The 20,790-nt window shown below is 43.1% G+C and overlaps 1 protein-coding gene across 1 annotated transcript; it reads left to right on the top strand.

Annotated features, from left to right (window-relative positions):
* Positions 1–17,336: 17,336 nt before the first annotated feature.
* LOC127295577 (probable enoyl-CoA hydratase 1, peroxisomal) lies at positions 17,337–20,539 on the top strand. Its single transcript, XM_051325545.2, has 3 exons — positions 17,337–17,937; positions 18,450–18,732; positions 20,179–20,539. Exons 1-3 carry the CDS (start codon positions 17,516–17,518, stop codon positions 20,278–20,280), a joined length of 807 nt encoding a protein of 268 aa, XP_051181505.1. The 5' UTR covers positions 17,337–17,515; the 3' UTR covers positions 20,281–20,539.
* The last annotated feature ends 251 nt before the right edge of the window (positions 20,540–20,790 follow it).

The following is a 20,790-nucleotide window of genomic DNA, read 5'->3' as shown; positions in this document are numbered from 1 at the left end:
GCTTCGCGATGGCGGCGGCTCTGGAAGGTTTTCTCTGGTTTCGTCGAACGTGGTAGGGTTTTCGCGACGGAGACTTTAAGTAGGCGGAAGGGCAAGGTCGGTGGAGTCCTGGTGGGGCCACACACTAGGCCGGCGCGGCCAGGGCTTGGGCCGCGCCACCCTACTGTGTCCCCACCTCGTGGCCCCACTTCGTTTCCCCTTCGGACTTCTGGAAGCTTCGTGGAAAAATAGGACCCTGGGCGTTGATTTCGTCTGATTCCGAGAATATTTCCTTACTAGGATTTCTGAAACCAAAAACAGCAGAAAACAGCAACTGGCCCTTCGGCATCTCGTCAATAGGTTAGTTCCGGAAAACGCATAATAATGACATAAAGTATGCATAAAACATGTAGATATCATCAATAATGTGGCATGGAACATAAGAAATTATCGATACGTCGGAGACGTATCAGCATCCCCAAGCTTAGTTTCTGCTCGTCCCGAGCAGGTAAACGATAACAAAGATAATTTCTGGAGTGACATGCCATCATAACCTTGATCATACTATTGTAAGCATATGTAATGAATGCAGCGATCAAAACAATGGTAATGACATGAGTAAACAAATGAATCATAAAGCAAAGACTTTTCATGAATAGTACTTTCAAGACAAGCATCAATAAGTCTTGCATAAGAGTTAACTCATAAGGCAATAAATCAAAGTAAAGGTATTGAAGCAACACAAAGGAAGATTAAGTTTCAGCGGTTGATTTCAACTTATAACATGTATATCTCATGGATAGTGTCAATGTAAAGTAATATAATAAGTGCAATATGCAAGTATGTAGGAATCAATGCACAGTTCACACAAGTGTTTGCTTCTTGAGGTGGAAAGAAATAGGTGAACTGACTCAACATAAAAGTAAAAGAAAGGTCCTTCGCAGAGGGAAGCATTGATTTCTATATTTGTGCTAGAGCTTTGGTTTTGAAAACAAGAAACAATTTTGTCAACGGTAGTAATAAAGCATATGTATCATGTAAATTATATCTTACAAGTTGCAAGCCTCATGCATAGTATACTAATAGTGCCCGCACCTTGTCCTAATTAGCTTGGATTACCGGGATTGTCATCGCAATACACATGTTTTAACCAAGTGTCACAAAGGGGTACCTCTATGCCGCCTGTACAAAGGTCTAAGGAGAAAGCTCGCATTTGGATTTCTCGCTTTTGATTATTCTCAACTTAGACATCCATACCGGGACAACATAGACAACAGATAATGGACTCCTCTTTAATGCATAAGCATGTAGCAACAATTAATGTTCTCATATGAGATTGAGGATATATGTCCAAAACTGAAACTTCCACCATGATTCATGGCTTTAGTTAGCAGCCCAATGTTCTTCTCTAACAGTATGCATGCTCTAACCATTAAATGAGTGGTAAATCTCCCTTACTTCAGACAAGACGGACATGCATAGCAACTCACATGATATTCAACAAAGAGTAGTTGATGGTGTCCCCAGGAACATGGTTATCGCACAACAAACAACTTAATAATAGATAAAGTGCATAAGTACATATTCAATACCACAATAGTTTTTAAGCTATTTGTCCCATGAGCTATATATCGCAAAGGTAAAGAATGGAAATTTTAAAGGTAGCACTCAAGCAATTTACTTTGGAATAGCGGAGAAATACCATGTAGTGGGTAGGTATGGTGGACACAAATGGCATAGTGGTTGGCTCAAGGATTTTGGATGCATGAGAAGTATTCCCCCTCGATACAAGGTTTAGGCTAGCAAGGTTATTTGAAACAAACACAAGGATGAACCCGTGCAGCAAAACTTACATAAAAGACATATTGTAAACATTATAAGACTCTACACCGTCTTCCTTGTTGTTCAAAACTCAATACTAGAAATTATCTAGACTTTAGAGAGACCAATTATGCAAACCAAATTTTAGCAAGCTCTATGTATTTCTTCATTAATAGGTGCAAAGTATATGATGCAAGAGCTTAAACATGAGCACAACAATTACCAAGTATCACATTATCCAAGACATTTTACCAATTACTACATGTAGCATTTTCTGTTTCCAACCAAATAGCAATGAACGAAGCAGTTTCAACCTTCGCCATGAAAATTAAAAGCTAAGAACACATGTGTTCATATGAACCAGCGGAGCGTGTCTCTCTCCCACACAAGCATTTATTCAAACAAAAACAGAAACAAAAACAAACATACGCTCCAAGTAAAGTACATAAGATGTGACCGAATAAAAATATAGTTTCAAGAGAAGGAACCTGATAATTTTGTCGATGAAGAAGGGGATGCCTTGGGCATCCCCAAGCTTAGATGCTTGGGTCTTCTTGAAATATGCAGGGATGAACCACCGGGGCCTCCCCAAGCTTAGACTTTTCACTCTTCTTGATCATAGTATATCATCCTCCTCTCTTGACCCTTGAAAACTTCCTCCACACCAAACTCGAAACAAACTCATTAGAGGGTTAGTGCATAATAAAAATTCACATGTTTAGAGGTGACACAATCATTCTTAACACTTCTGGACATTTCCCAAAGCTACTGGAAGTTAATGGAACAAAGTAATCCACCCAACACAGCGAAAGAAGCAATGCGAAATAAAAGGCAGAATCTGTTAAAACAGAACAGTCCGTAAAGACGAATTTTAAAGTGGCGCCAGATTTGCTCAGATGAAAATGCTCAAATTGAATGAAAGTTGCGTACATATCTGAGGATCACTCACGTAAATTGGCATAATTTTCTGAGTTACCTACAGAGAGCCCTGCCCAAATTCGTGACAGACAGAAATCTGTTTCTGCGCAGTAATCCAAATCTAGTATGAACCTTGCTATCAAAGACTTTACTTGGCACAACAATGCAATAAAATAAGATAAGGAGAGGTTGCTACAGTAGTAAACAACTTCCAAGACTCAAATATAAAACAAAAGTGCTGTAGTAAAATAAACACATGGGTTATCTCCCAAGAAGTTCTTTTTTTATAGCCATTAAGATGGGCTCAACAGTTTTAATGATGCTCACATAAGAAATAAGAATTGAAGCAAAAGAGAGCATCAAGAAGCAAATTCAAAACAAATTTAAGCCTAACATGCTTCCGATGAAAAGGAATCTTGTACACAAATGAATTCATGAAGAACAAAGTAACAAGCATAGGAAGATAAAACAAGAGTAACTTCAAAAATTTCAGCATATAGAGAGGTGTTTTAGTAACATGAAAACTTCTACAACCATATTTTCCTCTCTCATAATAATTTCAAGTGGCATCATGAATAAACTCAACAATGTAACTATCACATAAAGCATTCTTATCATGAGTCTCATGCATAAAATTATTACTCTCCACATAAGCATAATCAATTTTATTAGTTGTAGTGGGAGCAAATTCAACAAAGTAGCTATCATTATTATTCTCATCATCAAATATAGGAGGCATATTGTAATCATAATCAAATTTATCCTCCATAACAGGTGGTACTAAAATACCAATATCATTATAATCATCATAAATAGGAGGCAAAGTATCATCAAAGTAAATTTTCTCCTCAATGTTTGGGGGACTAAAAATATCATGCTCATCAAAACCGACCTCCCCAAGCTTAAATTCTTCCATAGCATTAGCAACAATGGTGTTCAAAGCATTCATACTAATAACATTCCCATTAGCATGCATAAGTTCCATGGGTTTTTTAATTTTCTCTTCAAACACATCATGTCCTAATTCAAGATAAAGTTCATAAAGATATCTCATTTTGTTGTTGTCTTCCATTAAGCCTTACTAGTGTGAACAAGAAACAAAAAGATGCAATTGCAGGATCTAAAGGAAATAGCTTCGAGCGTACACACAACGGCAACAGAAAAGTACTTAGTTACCTGGGACCGGAGTATGAGTGCCTTTTACCTTTCCTCTCCGGCAACGGCGCCAGAAAAGTGCTTGATGTCTACGGGTGCTTCTATTCTTGTAGACAGTGTTGGGCCTCCAAAAGCAGAGGTTTGTAGAATAGCAACAAGTTTCCCTTAAGTGGATCACCCAAGGTTTATCGAACTCAGGGAGGAAGAGGTCAAAGATATCCCTCTCATGCAACCCTGCAACCACAAAGCAAGAAGTCTCTTGTGTCCCCAACACACCTAATAGGTGCACTAGTTCGGCGAAGAGATAGTGAAATACAAGTGGTATGAATGAATATGAGCAGTTGTACGGCGCCAGAAAAGTGCTTTGTCATGGCAGTGCTGATGGTAGTAATATTGCAGGAAGTAAAGATGCAAGAAACAAGAAACAAGCAGCGATAGCAGTATTTAGGAACAAGGCCTAGGGATCATACTTTCACTAGTGGACACTCTCAACATTGATCACATAATGAATCAAATAAATAGATGCTAGACTCTACACCCTCTTGTTGGATGATGAACACCACTAACTGTGTAGGATTACACGAACCCTCAATGCCGGAGTTAACAAGCTCCACAATATTCAATGTTCATATTTAAATAACCTTAGAGTGCATAACAGATCAACATAACCAAACCAAGTACTAACATAGCAGGCACACTATCACCTTCACACTACGAAAGGAGGAATAGATCACATCAATACTATCATAGCAATAGTTAACTTCATAATCTACAAGAGATCACAATCATAGCCTACGCCAAGTACTACACGATGCACACACTGTCACCATTACACCGTGCAGGAGGAATAAACTACTTTAATAACATCACTAGAGTAGCACACAGATATATTGTGATACAAAACACATTGCAATCATAAAGAGATATAAATAAGCACTTCACTATGCCATTCATAACAGTGAATAAGTATTCTGTGAAATATAGCCTAAGAGACCCACACGGTGCACACACTGTCACCTTTACACACGTGGGACAAGGAGTCTCCGGAGATCACATAAGTAAAATCCACTTGACTAGCATAATGACATCTAGATTACAAGCATCATCATATGAATCTCAATCATGTAAGGCAGCTCATGAGATTATTGTATTGAAGCACATAGGAGAGAGATGAACCACATAGCTACCCCGAGCCTCGATGGAGAACTACTCCCTCCTCATGGGAGACAGCAGCGTTGATGAAGATGGCGGTGGTGTCGATGGAGAAGCCTTCCGGGGGCACTTCCCCGTCCCGGCAGCGTGCCGGAACAGAGACTCCTGTCCCCCAGATCTTGGCTTCGCGATGGCGGCGGCTCTGGAAGGTTTTCTCTGGTTTCGTCGAACGTGGTAGGGTTTTCGCGACGGAGACTTTAAGTAGGCGGAAGGGCAAGGTCGGTGGAGTCCTGGTGGGGCCACACACTAGGCCGGCGCGGCCAGGGCTTGGGCCGCGCCGCCCTACTGTGTCCCCACCTCGTGGCCCCACTTCGTTTCCCCTTCGGACTTCTGGAAACTTCGTGGAAAAATAGGACCCTGGGCGTTGATTTCGTCCGATTCCGAGAATATTTCCTTACTAGGATTTCTGAAACCAAAAACAGCAGAAAACAGTAACTGGCCCTTCGGCATCTCGTCAATAGGTTAGTTCCGGAAAACGCATAATAATGACATAAAGTATGCATAAAACATGTAGATATCATCAATAATGTGGCATGGAACATAAGAAATTATCGATACGTCAGAGACGTATCACTACTCAGCTTAATATTTGGCTCAACAATCACAACATGCTAAACTCTAGCACAAGAAAAACCCTTCCCCTCTTTACATGTACAGTAAAATCAGACAGTTTGACCAATCTCAATCCGATCTAGAATGGATCTACCGCGATTGCAAAGTATACTAACATATCTAAGCAAATCGCAACCATGAACAACAAACAATCATCTATTAGAACCCAATCCTAATGGAAACCCTAGCAGATCTAATCTGCATGTCGTAACAAATGGTGAAGCATGGTGTGTTGTCGTGGAATGAAGACGGAGATAAGAGGAAGAGGAGATTACCGCCATTGTTCAGGTCGAGGACGCGCCTGCGAACTCCAGATGCAAGTCCTGCGCGTGTTGCAGGTTGCGGACGAGGTCGCAGTCGTTGATGCGTGCAATTAACACACGTCCGTTGGGAACCCCAAGAGGAAGGTGTGATGCAGACAGTAGCAAGTTTTCCCTCAGAAAGAAACCAAGGTTTATCGAACCAGGAGGAGCCAAGAAGCACGTTGAAGGTTGTTGGTGGCGGGATGTAGTGCGGCACAACACCAGGGATTCCGGCGCCAACGTGGAACCTACACAACACAACCAAAGTACTTTGCCCCAACGAAACAGTGAGGTTGTCAATCTCACCGGCTTGCTGTAACAAAGGATTAGATGTATAGTGTGGATGATGATTGTTTGCAGAAAATAGTAAAGACCAAATATTGCAGTAGATTGTATTCGATGTAAAGAATAGGACCGGGGTCCACAGTTCACTAGAGGTGTCTCTCCCATAAGATAAATAGCATGTTGGGTGAACAAATTACAGTCGGGCAATTGACAAATAGAGAGGGCATGACAATGCACATACATGATATGATAAGTATAGTGAGATTTAATTGGGCATTACGACAAAGTACATAGACCGCTATCCAGCATTCATCTATGCCTAAAAAGTCCACCTTCAGGTTATCATCCGAACCCCTTCCAGTATTAAGTTGCAAAACAACAGACAATTGCATTAAGTATGGTGTGTAATGTAATCAATAACTACATCCTTAGACATAGCATCAATGTTTTATCCCTAGTGGCAACAGCACATCCACAACCTTAGAACTTACTGTCACTGTCCCAGATTCAATGGAGGCATGAACCCACTATCGAGCATAAATACTCCCTCTTGGCGTTAAGAGCAAAAACTTGGCCAGAGCCTCTACTAATAACGGAGAGCATACAAGATCATAAACAACACATAGGTAATAACTTGATAATTAACATAACATAGTATTCTCTATCCATCGGATCCCGACAAACACAACATATAGTATTACAGATAGATGATCTTGATCATGTTAGGCAGCTCACAAGATCCAACAATGAAGCACAATGAGGAGAAGACAACCATCTAGCTACTGCTATGGACCCATAGTCCAGGGGTGAACTACTCACTCATCACTCCGGAGGCGACCATGGCGGTGAAGAGTCCTCCGGGAGATGAATCCCCTCTCCGGCAGGGTGCCGGAGGAGATCTCCAGAATCCCCCGAGATGGGATTGGCGGCGGCGGCGTCTCGCAAGGTTTTCCGTATCGTGGCTCTCGATGCATCGGGGGTTTCGCGACGGAGGCTATTTGTAGGCGGAAGGGCAGGTAAAGAGGCGGCACGAGGCCCACACCATAGGTCGGCGCGGCCGTGGCACTGGGCCGCGCCGCCCTGGTGTCTGGCCACCTCGTGGCCCCACTTCGACTCTCCTTCGGTCTTCTGGAAGCTTCGTGGCAAAATAGGACCCTGGGCGTTGATTTCATCCAATTCCGAGAATATTTCGTTACTAGGATTTCTGAAACCAAAAACAGCAGAAACAAAGAATCGGCTCTTCGGTATCTTGTTAATAGGTTAGTTCCAGAAAATGCACGAATATGACATAAAGTGTGCATAAAACATGTAGATATCATCAATAATGTGGCATGGAACACAAGAAATTATTGATACGTCGGAGACGTATCAGCATCCCCAAGCTTAGTTCTGCTCGTCCCGAGCAGGTAAAACGATAACAAAGATAATTTCTGGAGTGACATGCCATCATAACCTTGATCATACTATTTGCAAACATATGTAATGAATGCAGCGATCAAAACAATGGTAATGACATGAGTAAACAAGTGAATCATAAAGCAAAGACTTTTCATGAATAGCACTTCAAGACAAGCATCAATAAGTCTTGCATAAGAGTTAACTCATAAAGCAATAAATCAAAGTAAAGGTATTGAAGCAACACAAAGGAAGATTAAGTTTCAGCGGTTGCTTTCAACTTATAACATGTATATCTCATGGATAATCGTCAACATAGAGTAATATAATAAGTGCAATATGCAAGTATGTAGGAATCAATGCACAGTTCACAGAAGTGTTTGCTTCTTGAGGTGGAGAGAAATAGGTGAACTGACTCAACATAAAAGTAAAAAGAATGGTCCTTCAAAGAGGAAAGCATCGATTGCTATATTTGTGCTAGAGCTTTTATTTTGAAAACATGAAACAATTTTGTCAACGGTAGTAATAAAGCATATGAGTTATGTAAATTATATTTTACAAGTTGCAAGCCTCATGCATAGTATACTAATAGTGCCCGCACCTTGTCCTAATTAGCTTGGACTACCGGATCATCGCAATACACATGTTTTAACCAAGTGTCACAATGGGGTACCTCCATGCCGCCTGTACAAAGGTCTAAGGAGAAAGCTCGCATTTTGGATTTCTCGCTTTTGATTATTCTCAACTTAGACATCCATACCGGGACAACATGGACAACAGATAATGGACTCCTCTTTAATGCATAAGCATGTGGCAACAATTAGTGTTCTCATATGAGATTGAGGATATATGTCCAAAACTGAAACTTCCACCATGAATCATGGCTTTAGTTAGCGGCCCAATGTTCTTCTCTAACAATATGTTTGCTCCAACCATTAAGGTGGTAGATCTCTCTTACTTCAGACAAGACGGACATGCATAGCAACTCACATGATATTCAACAAAGAATAGTTGATGGCGTCCCCAGAAACATGGTTATCGCACAACAAGCAACTTAATAAGAGATAAAGTGCATAAGTACATATTCAATACCACAATAGTTTTTAAGCTATTTGTCCCATGAGCTATATATTGCAAAGGTGAATGATGGAATTTTAAAGGTAGCACTCAAGCAATTTACTTTGGAATGGCGGAGAAATGGCATGTAGTAGGTAGGTATGGTGGACACAAATGGCATAGTGGTTGGCTCAAGGATTTTGGATGCATGAGAAGTATTCCCTCTCGATACAAGGTTTAGGCTAGCAAGGCTATTTGAAACAAACACAAGGATGAAGCAGTGCAGCAAAAATCACATAAAATACATATTGTAAACATTATAAGACTCTACACCGTCTTCCTTGTTGTTCAAAACTCAATACTAGATATTATCTAGACTTTAGAGAGACCAAATATGCAAACCAAATTAGCAAGCTCTAGGTGTTTCTTCATTAATGGGTGCAAAGTATATGATGCAAGAGCTTAAACATGAGCACAACAATTGCCAAGTATCAAATTATTCAAGAAATTTTAGAATTACTACATGTAGCATTTTCCAATTCCAACCATATAACAATTTAACGAAGAAGAAACTTCGCCATGAATACTATGAGTAAAGCCTAAGGACATACTTGTCCATATGCAACAGCGGAGCGTGTATCTCTCCCATACAGTGAATGCTAGGATCCATTTATTCAAGCAAAAACAAAAACAAAAACAAACCGACGCTCCAAGCAAAGCACATAAGATGTGACGGAATAAAAATATAGTTTCAGGGGAGGAACCTGATAATGTTGTCGATGAAGAAGGGGATGCCTTGGGCATCCCCAAGTTTAGACGCTTGAGTCTTCTTAGAATATGCAGGGGTGAACCACCGGGGCATCCCCAAGCTTAGAGCTTTCACTCTCCTTGATCATATTGCATCATACTCCTCTCTTGATCCTTGAAAACTTCCTCCACACCAAACTCGAAACAACTCATAAGAGGGTTAGTGCACAATAAAAATTAACATTTTCAGAGGTGACACAATAATTCTTAACACTTCTGGACATTGCATAAAGCTACTGGACATTAATGGATCAAAGAAATTCATCCAACATAGCAAAAGAGGCAATGCGAAATAAAAGGCAGAATCTGTCAAAACAGAACAGTTCGTAAAGACGAATTTTAAAATGGCACCATACTTGCTCAAATTAAAATGCCCAAATTGAATGAAAGTTGCGTACATATCTGAGGATCACGCACGTAAATTGGCTTAATTTTCTGAGCTACCTACAGGGAGACAGGTCGAAATTCGTGACAGCAAAGAAATCTGTTTCTGCGCAGTAATCCAAATCTAGTATTCACTTTACTATCAAAGACTTTACTTGGCACAAAAAAACACAAAACTAAGATAAGGAGAGGTTGCTACAGTAGTAAACAACTTCCAAGACTCAAATATAAAACAAAAATACTGTAGTAAAAACATGGGTTGTCTCCCATAAGCGCTTTTCTTTAACGCCTTTCAGCTAGGCGCAGAAAGTGTAAATCAAGTATTATCGAGAGACGGTGAATCTTCAGCGGGGTTTGGAGTTTTCTCAACCATGCATAGTATATTGGATACATAAGTTTCAGCGGCTCCCTTTTCATTAGTCTTGGGCTTGCTACTCTCATCAAACAAATTTTCAGGAACAAGCCAAGCATAGTTATTTTCTAACGCTTCATTCATTGCTAGGAGCTTACATGGTATTGGTGCTTTGATCTCCCCACCATAATTAATGTTATTAGTGTACCTTACTCTCTCCATGTCCATCTTTTCAAGGATACTAACAAAATTGGTATAAGAACCAAGCATCTTATATTTACTAAAGACCTTTCTAGCTTCTCTTGCTATACCACCAAATTCTCTAAGAAGGGTTTCTAAAACAAAATCTTTCTTTTCCCCTTCTTCCATATCACCGAGTGTAAGAAACATGTGTTGGATTATAGGATTGAGATTAACAAATTTAGTTTCCAACATGCGAACTAAAGCAAGCAAAGAGCAATTTCATAAGTAGGAGCAAGTTCTACCAAGTGTCTATCTTCAAAATCTTCAACGGTACTAACATGATTGAAAAATTCTTCTATATTATTTCTCCCAACTATAGACCCACGTCCTACCGGTATGTCTTTTGTGGTAAAATTAAAAGGAAATATGATAAATCAAGTAAAGTAAATGCAAGTAACTAATTTTTTTGTGTTTTTGATATAGAGAACAAGGCAGTAAATAAAGTAAAGCTAGCAACTATTTTTTTTTTGTGTTTTGATATAATGCAGCAAACAAAGTAGTAAATAAGATAAAGCAAGACAAAAACAAAGTAAAGAGATTGGGAACTGGAGACTCCCCTTGCAGCGTGTCTTGATCTCCCCGGCAACGGCGCCAGAAAAAGAGCTTGATGCGTGCAATTAACACACGTCCGTTGGGAACCCCAAGAGGAAGGTGTGATGCAGACAGTAGCAAGTTTTCCCTCAGAAAGAAACCAAGGTTTATCGAACCAGGAGGAGCCAAGAAGCACGTTGAAGGTTGTTGGTGGCGGGATGTAGGGCGGCGCAACACCAGGGATTCCGGCGCCAACGTGGAACCTACACAACACAACCAAAGTACTTTGCCCCAACGAAACAGTGAGGTTGTCAATCTCACCGGCTTGCTGTAACAAAGGATTAGATGTATAGTGTGGATGATGATTGTTTGCAGAAAATAGTAAAGAACAAATATTGCAGTAGATTGTATTCGATGTCAAGAATAGGACCGGGGTCCACAGTTCACTAGAGGTGTCTCTCCCATAAGATAAATAGCATGTTGGGTGAACAAATTACAGTTGGGCAATTGACAAATAGAGAGGGCATGACAATGCACATACATGATATGATAAGTATAGTGAGATTTAATTGGGCATTACGCCAAAGTACATAGACCGCTATCCAGCATGCATCTATGCCTAAAAAGTCCACCTTCAGGTTATCATCCGAACCCCTTCCAGTATTAAGTTGCAAAACAACAGACAATTGCATTAAGTATGGTGCGTAATGTAATCAATAACTACATCCTTAGACATAGCATCAATGTTTTATCCCTAGTGGCAACAGTACATCCACAAACTTAGAACTTTCTGTCACTGTCCCAGATTCAATGGAGGCATGAACCCACTATCGAGCATAAATACTCCCTCTTGGAGTTAAGAGCAAAAACTTGGCCAGAGCCTCTACTAATAACGGAGAGCATGCAAGATCATAAACAACACATAGGTAATAACTTGATAATTAACATAACATAGTATTCTCTATCCATCGGATCCCGACAAACACAACATATAGTATTACAGATAGATGATCTTGATCATGTTAGGCAGCTCACAAGATCCAACAATGAAGCACAATGAGGAGAAGACAACCATCTAGCTACTGCTATGGACCCATAGTCCAGGGGTGAACTACTCACTCATCACTCCGGAGGCGACCATGGCGGTGAAGAGTCCTCCGGGAGATGAATCCCCTCTCGGCAGGTGCCGGAGGAGATCTCCGTAATCCCCCGAGATGGGATTGGCGGCGGCGGCGTCTCGATAAGGTTTTCCGTATCGTGGCTCTCGATGCGGGGGTTTCGCGACGGAGGCTATTTGTAGGCGGAAGGGCAGGTAAAGAGGCGGCACGAGGGGCCCACACCATAGGTCGGCGCGGCCGTGGCCTCGGGCCGCGCCGCCCTGGTGTCTGGCCACCTCGTGGCCCCACTTCGACTCTCCTTCGGTCTTCTGGAAGCTTCGTGGCAAAATAGGACCCTGGGCGTTGATTTCGTCCAATTCCGAGAATATTTCGTTACTAGGATTTCTGAAATCAAAAACAGCAGAAACAAAGAATCGGCTCTTCGGCATCTTGTTAATAGGTTAGTTCCAGAAAATGCACGAATATGACATAAAGTGTGCATAAAACATGTAGATATCATCAATAATGTGGCATGGAACACAAGAAATTATCGATACGTCGGAGACGTATCAGTCGTTCTCGTCGTCGTCTCCTCCTCTAGTCTCGCTTATCCTCCTTGCGGCGGTGCAACGGATTTGTCAGCGGTAGAGCAACCGCCCCTGGTGATGTGACAGTTTGAGAGGGTGTGAGTGAAGAGGCGAGTGAGAGAAAGGAGATGAGGGTGGTGAGGCGAGTTATGGCGCGTGTTCCCGAGGGGGCGTGGCGTTTCGTATCCCTTCCTGACGCATGCAACCGTCTAAAGACAACGGGCCAGGATGAACAACAACTGCCTATTTGGGACTTTTTGCCGGGCCTGGCCCGGAGGTGCTTTAAAACCCAGTTCATGTAACAACAGGGGAGAGCCAGGAAACCAAACGGCCCGTTTTTCGTACCATCCCATGCAAAAAAGAGGACCACAAGCTACCAAACATGCCCTTGGTGCACGAGTGAGCCTTGTGCTCCATATCTCCGCAGAGGAGGCACTTCGCAGGGTTGTGGCAGTTGGCGATGCGATGGTCAGATGAAAGGTAGTGGAACAACATCCCGAATCCCTCCTTAAAGCACCTGCTTGAACCTGGAAGGAGGACGAGGAGGTCTGTTGCGCATTGAAGGTGTTGCCCTCTTTCGACCATCTACCATGATCCATCCTCCTCCATGAAAGCGATGGGTGCTTCCACGCTCGATCCCATCACCTTGCGCCAGAAATGCAACCATAGACTACAACGTAGGACGAGGGAGAGCCCCATCATGGACGCCATCCACCCTTGAAGATGACTCTTGCACCGTCGTCAGTACAACTTCCAAGAAAGAAGACGACCTCCATTAGAAGACAATACATGAAAGCCAGGGAGGCGAGCCGGTGAGAAACCGACAGGGATGCGAGGAGGAGGGGGAGAGGTGGGGAGCAACTTCCGACCATGGGAGGAGGACGGAGCACCATTGTCAAGGTGGCGACAACGAGCATATCGACCTCACATATGCTTAAATAGCTAGATACACTGCCGACAATAGCACCGGATCAGTACTACTCGGAGTGTGGCACATTGTGCTACCCTGTTAGGAGCGGCTCTAAAGCACTATATGTCCATGCACGTATCTGCCACTCATTCTATTATGTTTGCTTTGAGATTCACGCATCAGAGAATTTTGTATTTAGCCTATCCCACGCTGGTACCCTCTCATTTTCTACCACATTGACTTAATTTCTACTGTTGAAAAGGAGTCAAGGCTTTAGGTGTTGGCAGGCCCTAAAAGAATGAGTAATTTGATGTCGGGAGGTAGACCTTTGGCAAGTTGTAACCTTTTACTTTCTTGTAAACCTCTTTCTTAATCAATGAAATAGAGCAAAGCTTTTGCACTCATTTCAATGTTATTTTTTAAAAGAGCCATATTTATTGGATATATATCAGATTAATATTCTATTTAAAAGTGTGTATTTCTTTCGCTGATATTTTTAAGTCAGTCTATAGAGGTTTATTTTTTATAAAATTCAAAATTTAAATTTGAAACACAAGCAAACACAATGCCAAATATTTCCTAAGTCTGATAAACCAAGTTTGAAACATAATGCAACAAATTATTTCCAAGAAAAATACCATCGGGTTTCACTAAGTTTTATTGTGTTTAAAAATGATTTTCAAAAATTATCAAAATATATATTCAATATTAGTCTTGTTTTATAGCTCTTTCATCAGAAACTCAAATATTCAAACCCGCTTCATAACCTTAAATTGTGGTCCAAAAGTTACAGAGATTTTAAATTTTTAATCTAGGTCTAATAGGTGGCACGAGGGGGAATCAAGGAGCATCTCCACCAACGGACTCAATAGCAACCCAATAGACCTATGGGGGTGCCCGGCACGAAACGGGCTCTCGCTGACGCGCCTATAAAGTAGCTAGAACATTTTAGAGCCCAACAAAATAGCCAACAACCCCACGCAGGCCCCTTCGCGCGTCGGTCGGGTTGGGAACGCCAACACTCTAGTCCACGTCAAATATCGCCTACGGGTCCCTCATGGCAGCCGCATGTCCATTTCCCACCCCTTCCCGATCCGCCTCCCACCTCGTTGGATTGACATCGCCATTGTCGCCTCCCTGTGTTTTCCTCCCACCTTCCCACCCAGAATGCAAACCGCCGCCACCACCACGTCCAACCATCTCGCGTCATGGTTCGGTAGGAACATCCCACAGTGCCATCAGTCCCGTCTTCATCCTCTTTTGTTCACCCCACCCACAAGGTGTTCGGCGGTTTGACGCAATGGACAACGACGATGAGATGATGATGTCAATGATTAAAGCGAAGACTGATGGCACCGTCGACAAACCTCTGGATTTGGCATGGCAAGGACTCACAACGGTATCCACGTGTTTCAACACTCTCTGGTATTTGCAAGACTGGCTAAAGGACATGCTTCGGCCGTCAACTACGGCATCAGTGGCTACACATACCTAGACAATGGTATCTATCCACCATACGCTACATTTGTGAAGACAATCCCCACCCTGCTATAGAGAAGATAGCTTATTTTGCTCAATGTCACGAGGCAAGTTCAGAAGGATGTCGAGGGGGATTTTGACATTCTGCCATTGTTTGATACCCTGCTCTTACCTAGTCGAAGTCTCATATGTGGAAGGTGATGAGTTGTTGTGTGATCATGGACAACATGATCATCGAGAGTGAGCGGGAAGAACTAGTGGATGATGACCATCCATTTAATCATCAAGGACCTCTTGGCGAACTTGATCAGGTACCGGCCGAGTTTTCTACTTTGCTAGCCATGCATCAAGAAATCTCAGATGTACAAGTTCATACCAAGCTGCATAATGATCTAGTTGAATATTTACGGGATATGAGAGAAAACACAGCATGATTCTTGAACAAGTTAAATTGTAATTTATTTGAATTCTTGTATGAATAATTTAATTTCTATGTTCGAATTATTATGTGGAAATATTTACGCGTCTAAACAGTGTGATATTGTTTGAAACTGTTGTTCAAAACTATGCAAAATATTGTAATTTGATAAATAAAAAATTAAACTTTTAAGGCCGGTCGCATTGAGTTTGCCAGTGTGCGACTGACACTCCAATAACGTTGTACCAGCGGGAAAACGCGTGGTTGAACCGCTCGGCATTTGATCCCGGCGCATCTAAGGCTGTCAGCAATCCAAGATTCGTGCAGCTGAAGGACCACACGTTGTGTATAGTCATTTTATAGGTTGTATGTTTCTTGTATTGTATGGAGTCAACAGCCAAATCAGATGGTCCAGGGCCGACAGCGTCAGCTCCGTCAGCTGCATGGTGATCGGTACAGGCGACCGTTTTGTGTTGGACCAGCCGTGGTTACTGTATAATGGACAGAAACGGGCAAGTTTTACCGCGAGCACTATTTAAGCGCATGTAGAGGACAGATTTTGAACCACAGCTCCGCCATCATCTCCCGTCCGTCGCCATTGATTCAGTTCGCTGTAGTTCTTCGCCGCATGTGCCGATCATCTGTCGCCATGTCTCAGTCCTCTGCATCCTCTCGTCGCAACCGTGTTCCCCCTGGCCCTCTGCCATTGATCTTGTGCCCGATGTGCCGCAGCGTTAGGATTCGATGCTGGGTGTCAAACACGGATGCTAATCCAGGCATGCGTTTCTACAAGTGCCCCAATCTGTGTAAACAGTAAAAGCATTCACCTGTGCTCCCAGCCGATGCCTTCAGGTCGGGGGGGGGGGGGGGGGCAACTGTACGGAAGATGCGGCCGTGGTTTCTCCTGTGAGCTCCGAGTCTGCACCCCCAGGAGAAACTGGGCGTCCGACGTCCACCGCCGGCGAAGGCAGGTACATGCTCGACACATCATCAGTGGGTACTCGCGCCAGGCTTGGAGCTTCGGAAGGTGCGAGCTCCACCGGCTGTCCTCGAGTCGGGCTGAAAGATCCACTTCTCGAACCGCCACCTCCCTCTCCGGCCACCGGCTTTAGATCCATAACATCTGATGACGGAGGCAGTTCGATCTGTCCGTCCGCCATCCAAAGCGAAGCTCTTGCTCTTGATCTGTATGCCCTTTTTTTTATGGTGGTAATGAGCGGATCGGCGGCGGGCGGTGGGCGGCGAGCAGAGGCGCAGAGATTTGTGAATTTGGCCGGGGAAGAAGGTGACTAATGGTTTGTTGGAAGGGCCGTTGGTGGTCTTTAAAGCGAGCTGACCCTGGTAAATTTCAGTTTTTACTCCCGACATGCACTGTTTCGCGGTGGGCCGTCAGCGTTGCTTCTTACGCATATTTAAGACGTGTCGGTGGACATGATATAACTCACACAAAGTATAAAGTAGGAAAGGGTGAGAAGATGGGTCCATGATATAACCAATTTCTCCAGCGTCTCTCCCACCAACCCTGTCAATAAGTCTTTTTTTCTGAAATAATTCGTTTTCATGAATTTAAGAACAGACCGGCAAATTTTATCCAAATTCTTATGGAAATTTACAGATTTGAACGGAATGTAATTTCAACGGCGGCCGGCGGGTATATATCCAACTTAGCTGCGTCGCGTTCTTCTCACGGTCGCATGACACATCACCAACCTTATCAGCATGTGAAAACGAAAAACGAAGATTGAGGACCATCCCTGATTGTTCAGTTCCGTTCCGTTGGGTGCAGCGCATCTTCATCTTGGCCACCACTTCGCCATTAAAACACACACACACCACGCGTAGCCTCAAAGTCAAAAGGTCGCTTCTCGCTCGCTTGCTTGCGCAAACAGAAAGCCGCGAGCTATAGCTGCCCAACCAAATCGAGACGCGAATACCCACCCGATCCATCCGTCCACCCACACAGCTTAGCTCGATGGCCGCCGCAGCGCCGGACTCCGGCGACCTCATCCTGGTCGAGCCGGCGGGGCCGGGGTCCCAGGTAGCCGTGGTCACCATCAACCGCCCCGACGCGCTCAACGCGCTGACGCGGTCCATGATGATCTCCCTGGCCTCCGCGTTCCGGCGGCTGGACGCTGACGACGGCGTGGCCGCCGTGGTGCTCGCGGGGCGAGGACGCGCCTTCTGCTCCGGGGCCGACCTGCAGGCGGCGGAGGAGATCTTCAAGGGCGACGTCAACGACCCCGCAGCAGACCCCGTCAAGCAGATGGAGCGCTGCCGCAAGCCCATCGTCGGCGCCATCGCCGGGTTCGCCGTCACCGCGGGGTTCGAGATCGCACTCGCCTGCGACATCATCGTCGCTGGGCGCTCCGCCAAGTTCCTCGACACACACGCCAAGTGAGCTCTCTCCGAACTCGCTTCTGTCTCCCTTGTTCTGCGCGGCAGTAGGAGTAGCACACTGCGACACGATCGACTACACAAGTATTGACTTATTCTCACAGACAACAATCAAACCTGGCTCGTCTTGCGAGCAAGAATACAATCAAACAGACTACTCCCAGTACTACTACTGTAGGAGTACTAGTATGCTTCTGTCTCCCAGTACTACCTCAGTCGCATTTAATACCATGTACTAGTATGATTCGTGTGTGCTAGTGTGTGATCTACCCGAACACCTTAGCTTTCAGGTTGGGCCTTCCGTGCTCCTTTTGCTTGGAACGTACGGCGAATAACGCAATCTTGGAATGTTCAAATTCAAACATAAGATTAGCAGCAAATAATTTGTAGTCCTGTAATTCGGTCGAACACACTGAAATCCTCCATATGTGCACTGTCCTACAACATAGGAATCCTTCTTGGATTCATGCCATTTGCCATCTAATTTGTGCACTTTGGCCAATCTGATGCAGGTTTGGGATATTCCCTTCTTGGGGTCTTTCACAGAAGCTCTCTCGTCTCATTGGGCCAAATAGAGCACGGGAAGTGTCCCTAGCTTGCATGCCTATCACTGCTGAACTGGGGGAGAAGTGGGGACTTGTGAACCACATTGTGGATGATAGTCAGGTACTGACGAAGGCCATAGAGGTTGCTGAGGCCATTACGAGGAACAACCGCAACTTGGTGGTGCTGTACAAATCAGTTATAAATGATGGGCTTCAGCTGGACATGGAACACGCCCGAGTTCTTGAAAAGGTCCGGACTTATACATTGGTGGAGCATAATACTTATATGCAGTTTCGTGTTACTAGTTTACAATTAACACTATTTGTTTACTTTCTATATGGCGCTTAAAATATTTAACTTTGACTGGTTGTTGTGCAAAATTTTAACCACGACATGTTAGTGGAAAACTTGGCAGAATTAGAATAGTTTGGTGCACTAGAAGTATGATGTATAATATCTTTAACACTGGTTGTAGTCTTGAACTCTTGTTCCGTGTTAACAGGCAAACATTCTTGCTCAATGTTGTCTATTGCACTGGTTTTGATCCTCTGCCCGATATGGTTTATTGTAGTAGACCTTGTTGGCACTGGAAACATAAAAGTAAAAGTACAGTGACTCAGCCTTCTATATTCAGGGAATGCGCCCTTGTCGTTGTTTCGGAACAAAAATCTTGTATTACAAGTTTCTTCCACGAACAACTGAGGTAGTTTGTAAGCCGGTAGGGCAGAGATGGCAAACTTTAAGGTTAACCAACTTCCCATAGTATTAAATTAATAGGGAATTAGAGAACAATTGCATTCGTTTGTCAGTCAATAGCATCAAGGATAGGGAGATAGACATTATTTGGGAGCTTCCGTTACAAAGGGGCAATCTTAGATAAGTTTGAGGCAGTGGGGCATCCCAAAATCGAAGAGATAGAATCACTCCTTACTCTCTCGCCGTATCAGTGGGAAATCCAGTTGTAGCTGTAAATGCTCCAGTGACCTCTTTAAGAATCCTACCTTTTTTTACTTCAATAGAAAAATAACAGAGTTAGGATGATTTGTTACATCACCTGTAGTTTTATCTCTATTCAGTTATAACAGTCCGGTTGTGCTTGTCCGTATTGGGCACAAAGTTGGATTTAGGGATCCCATTACCTTTCAAGAGGTAAGACATCCTAGTGAGTCATGCAACGTTTCACTTATTTTTACTAAGTCAAGTTCAATTTTCACAGTAAAATATATGATGAGTCTAAGGTTCATTCATTTGTTGTGACCTGTTATTTTTTTTCTTGTCCTTGTATTTAAAAATACAGTATTAACACAAGTTATTAATATAATATATATTCCAAGTATGAAGTATAGTATTATCTTGGATGCTAAATACACCATACAAAGATGTCAGTGCCTATGGTAGGAGGTAAATTGGTCACCATGTTCAGTCTAGTCTTTGTATTTTAAAGACTGGACAGTCAATAGATTGGGGCTGTCTTACAATTTTCCTTAAGAAGTACTCCAGTTACAGTGTTAAACTCGTTTTCATATTTTAGGCAAGCTATGTAGCTGATTATTGTGCTTACTGGGGCTATGATCCTGGAAGTTGTACTGGTCCTTATTTGGACTGGAAACAGAAAGAAGAATCGAATTTGCTTTTATTGCTGTTGCTATACACAGTGAAGGCACCCATCTTATTGTACCATTGTCATGGTTTCAGGAAAGAGCTGTCAAATATTACAATGGCATGACAAAGGAGCAATTCGCAAATATGCAGAAGTTTATACGAGGACGAAGTTCTAAAGCACCATCTAAGCTGTAGATGCGGGTGCTCTGTAAGTACTTCTACTGAAAGAGGGTCCACGTCCAGTAACTTGAATAAAGATAAGCCCTGTCAATATGAGAATAAGCATACAGAGTAGGTACTTATTACTGAAAGAAGATCCACGTTCTTTTGCGTTCGAAATTTTCGGTCACCATGTTGCTTCACATTTCATAAAGAGCATAAACATGTGTTGCAATCAACTTGAAAAAGGTACGTGTGTTGCAATTAACACGTGTTTGGAGTCAAGTTTCAATAACTTTTCTTGTACTATGTGTCTATATGGTGGTTGGCATTTACGGATGATTCCATGTAGCCTGTTGTTCCGCCTGGTTTACAAAAGTACAAGATCTACTTGGACACATGCTAACATGATGGTGATGTACTTCTAATGAGCTTCCACGGGAAGACTTTGATCTTGGGAGGTACTCTCGTGCGCCAGACGTCCTTGAAGTCATCCACCGATGGGCCCTACGACTGGCTAAGGTATATCGACCTAGTAGAGCACAC

The sequence above is a fragment of the Lolium perenne genome, chromosome 4 (assembly GCF_019359855.2).
Source record: "Lolium perenne isolate Kyuss_39 chromosome 4, Kyuss_2.0, whole genome shotgun sequence".
In the NCBI taxonomy this organism is placed as follows: domain Eukaryota; kingdom Viridiplantae; phylum Streptophyta; class Magnoliopsida; order Poales; family Poaceae; genus Lolium; species Lolium perenne.
This window is presented reverse-complemented; position numbering and strand designations above follow the sequence as displayed.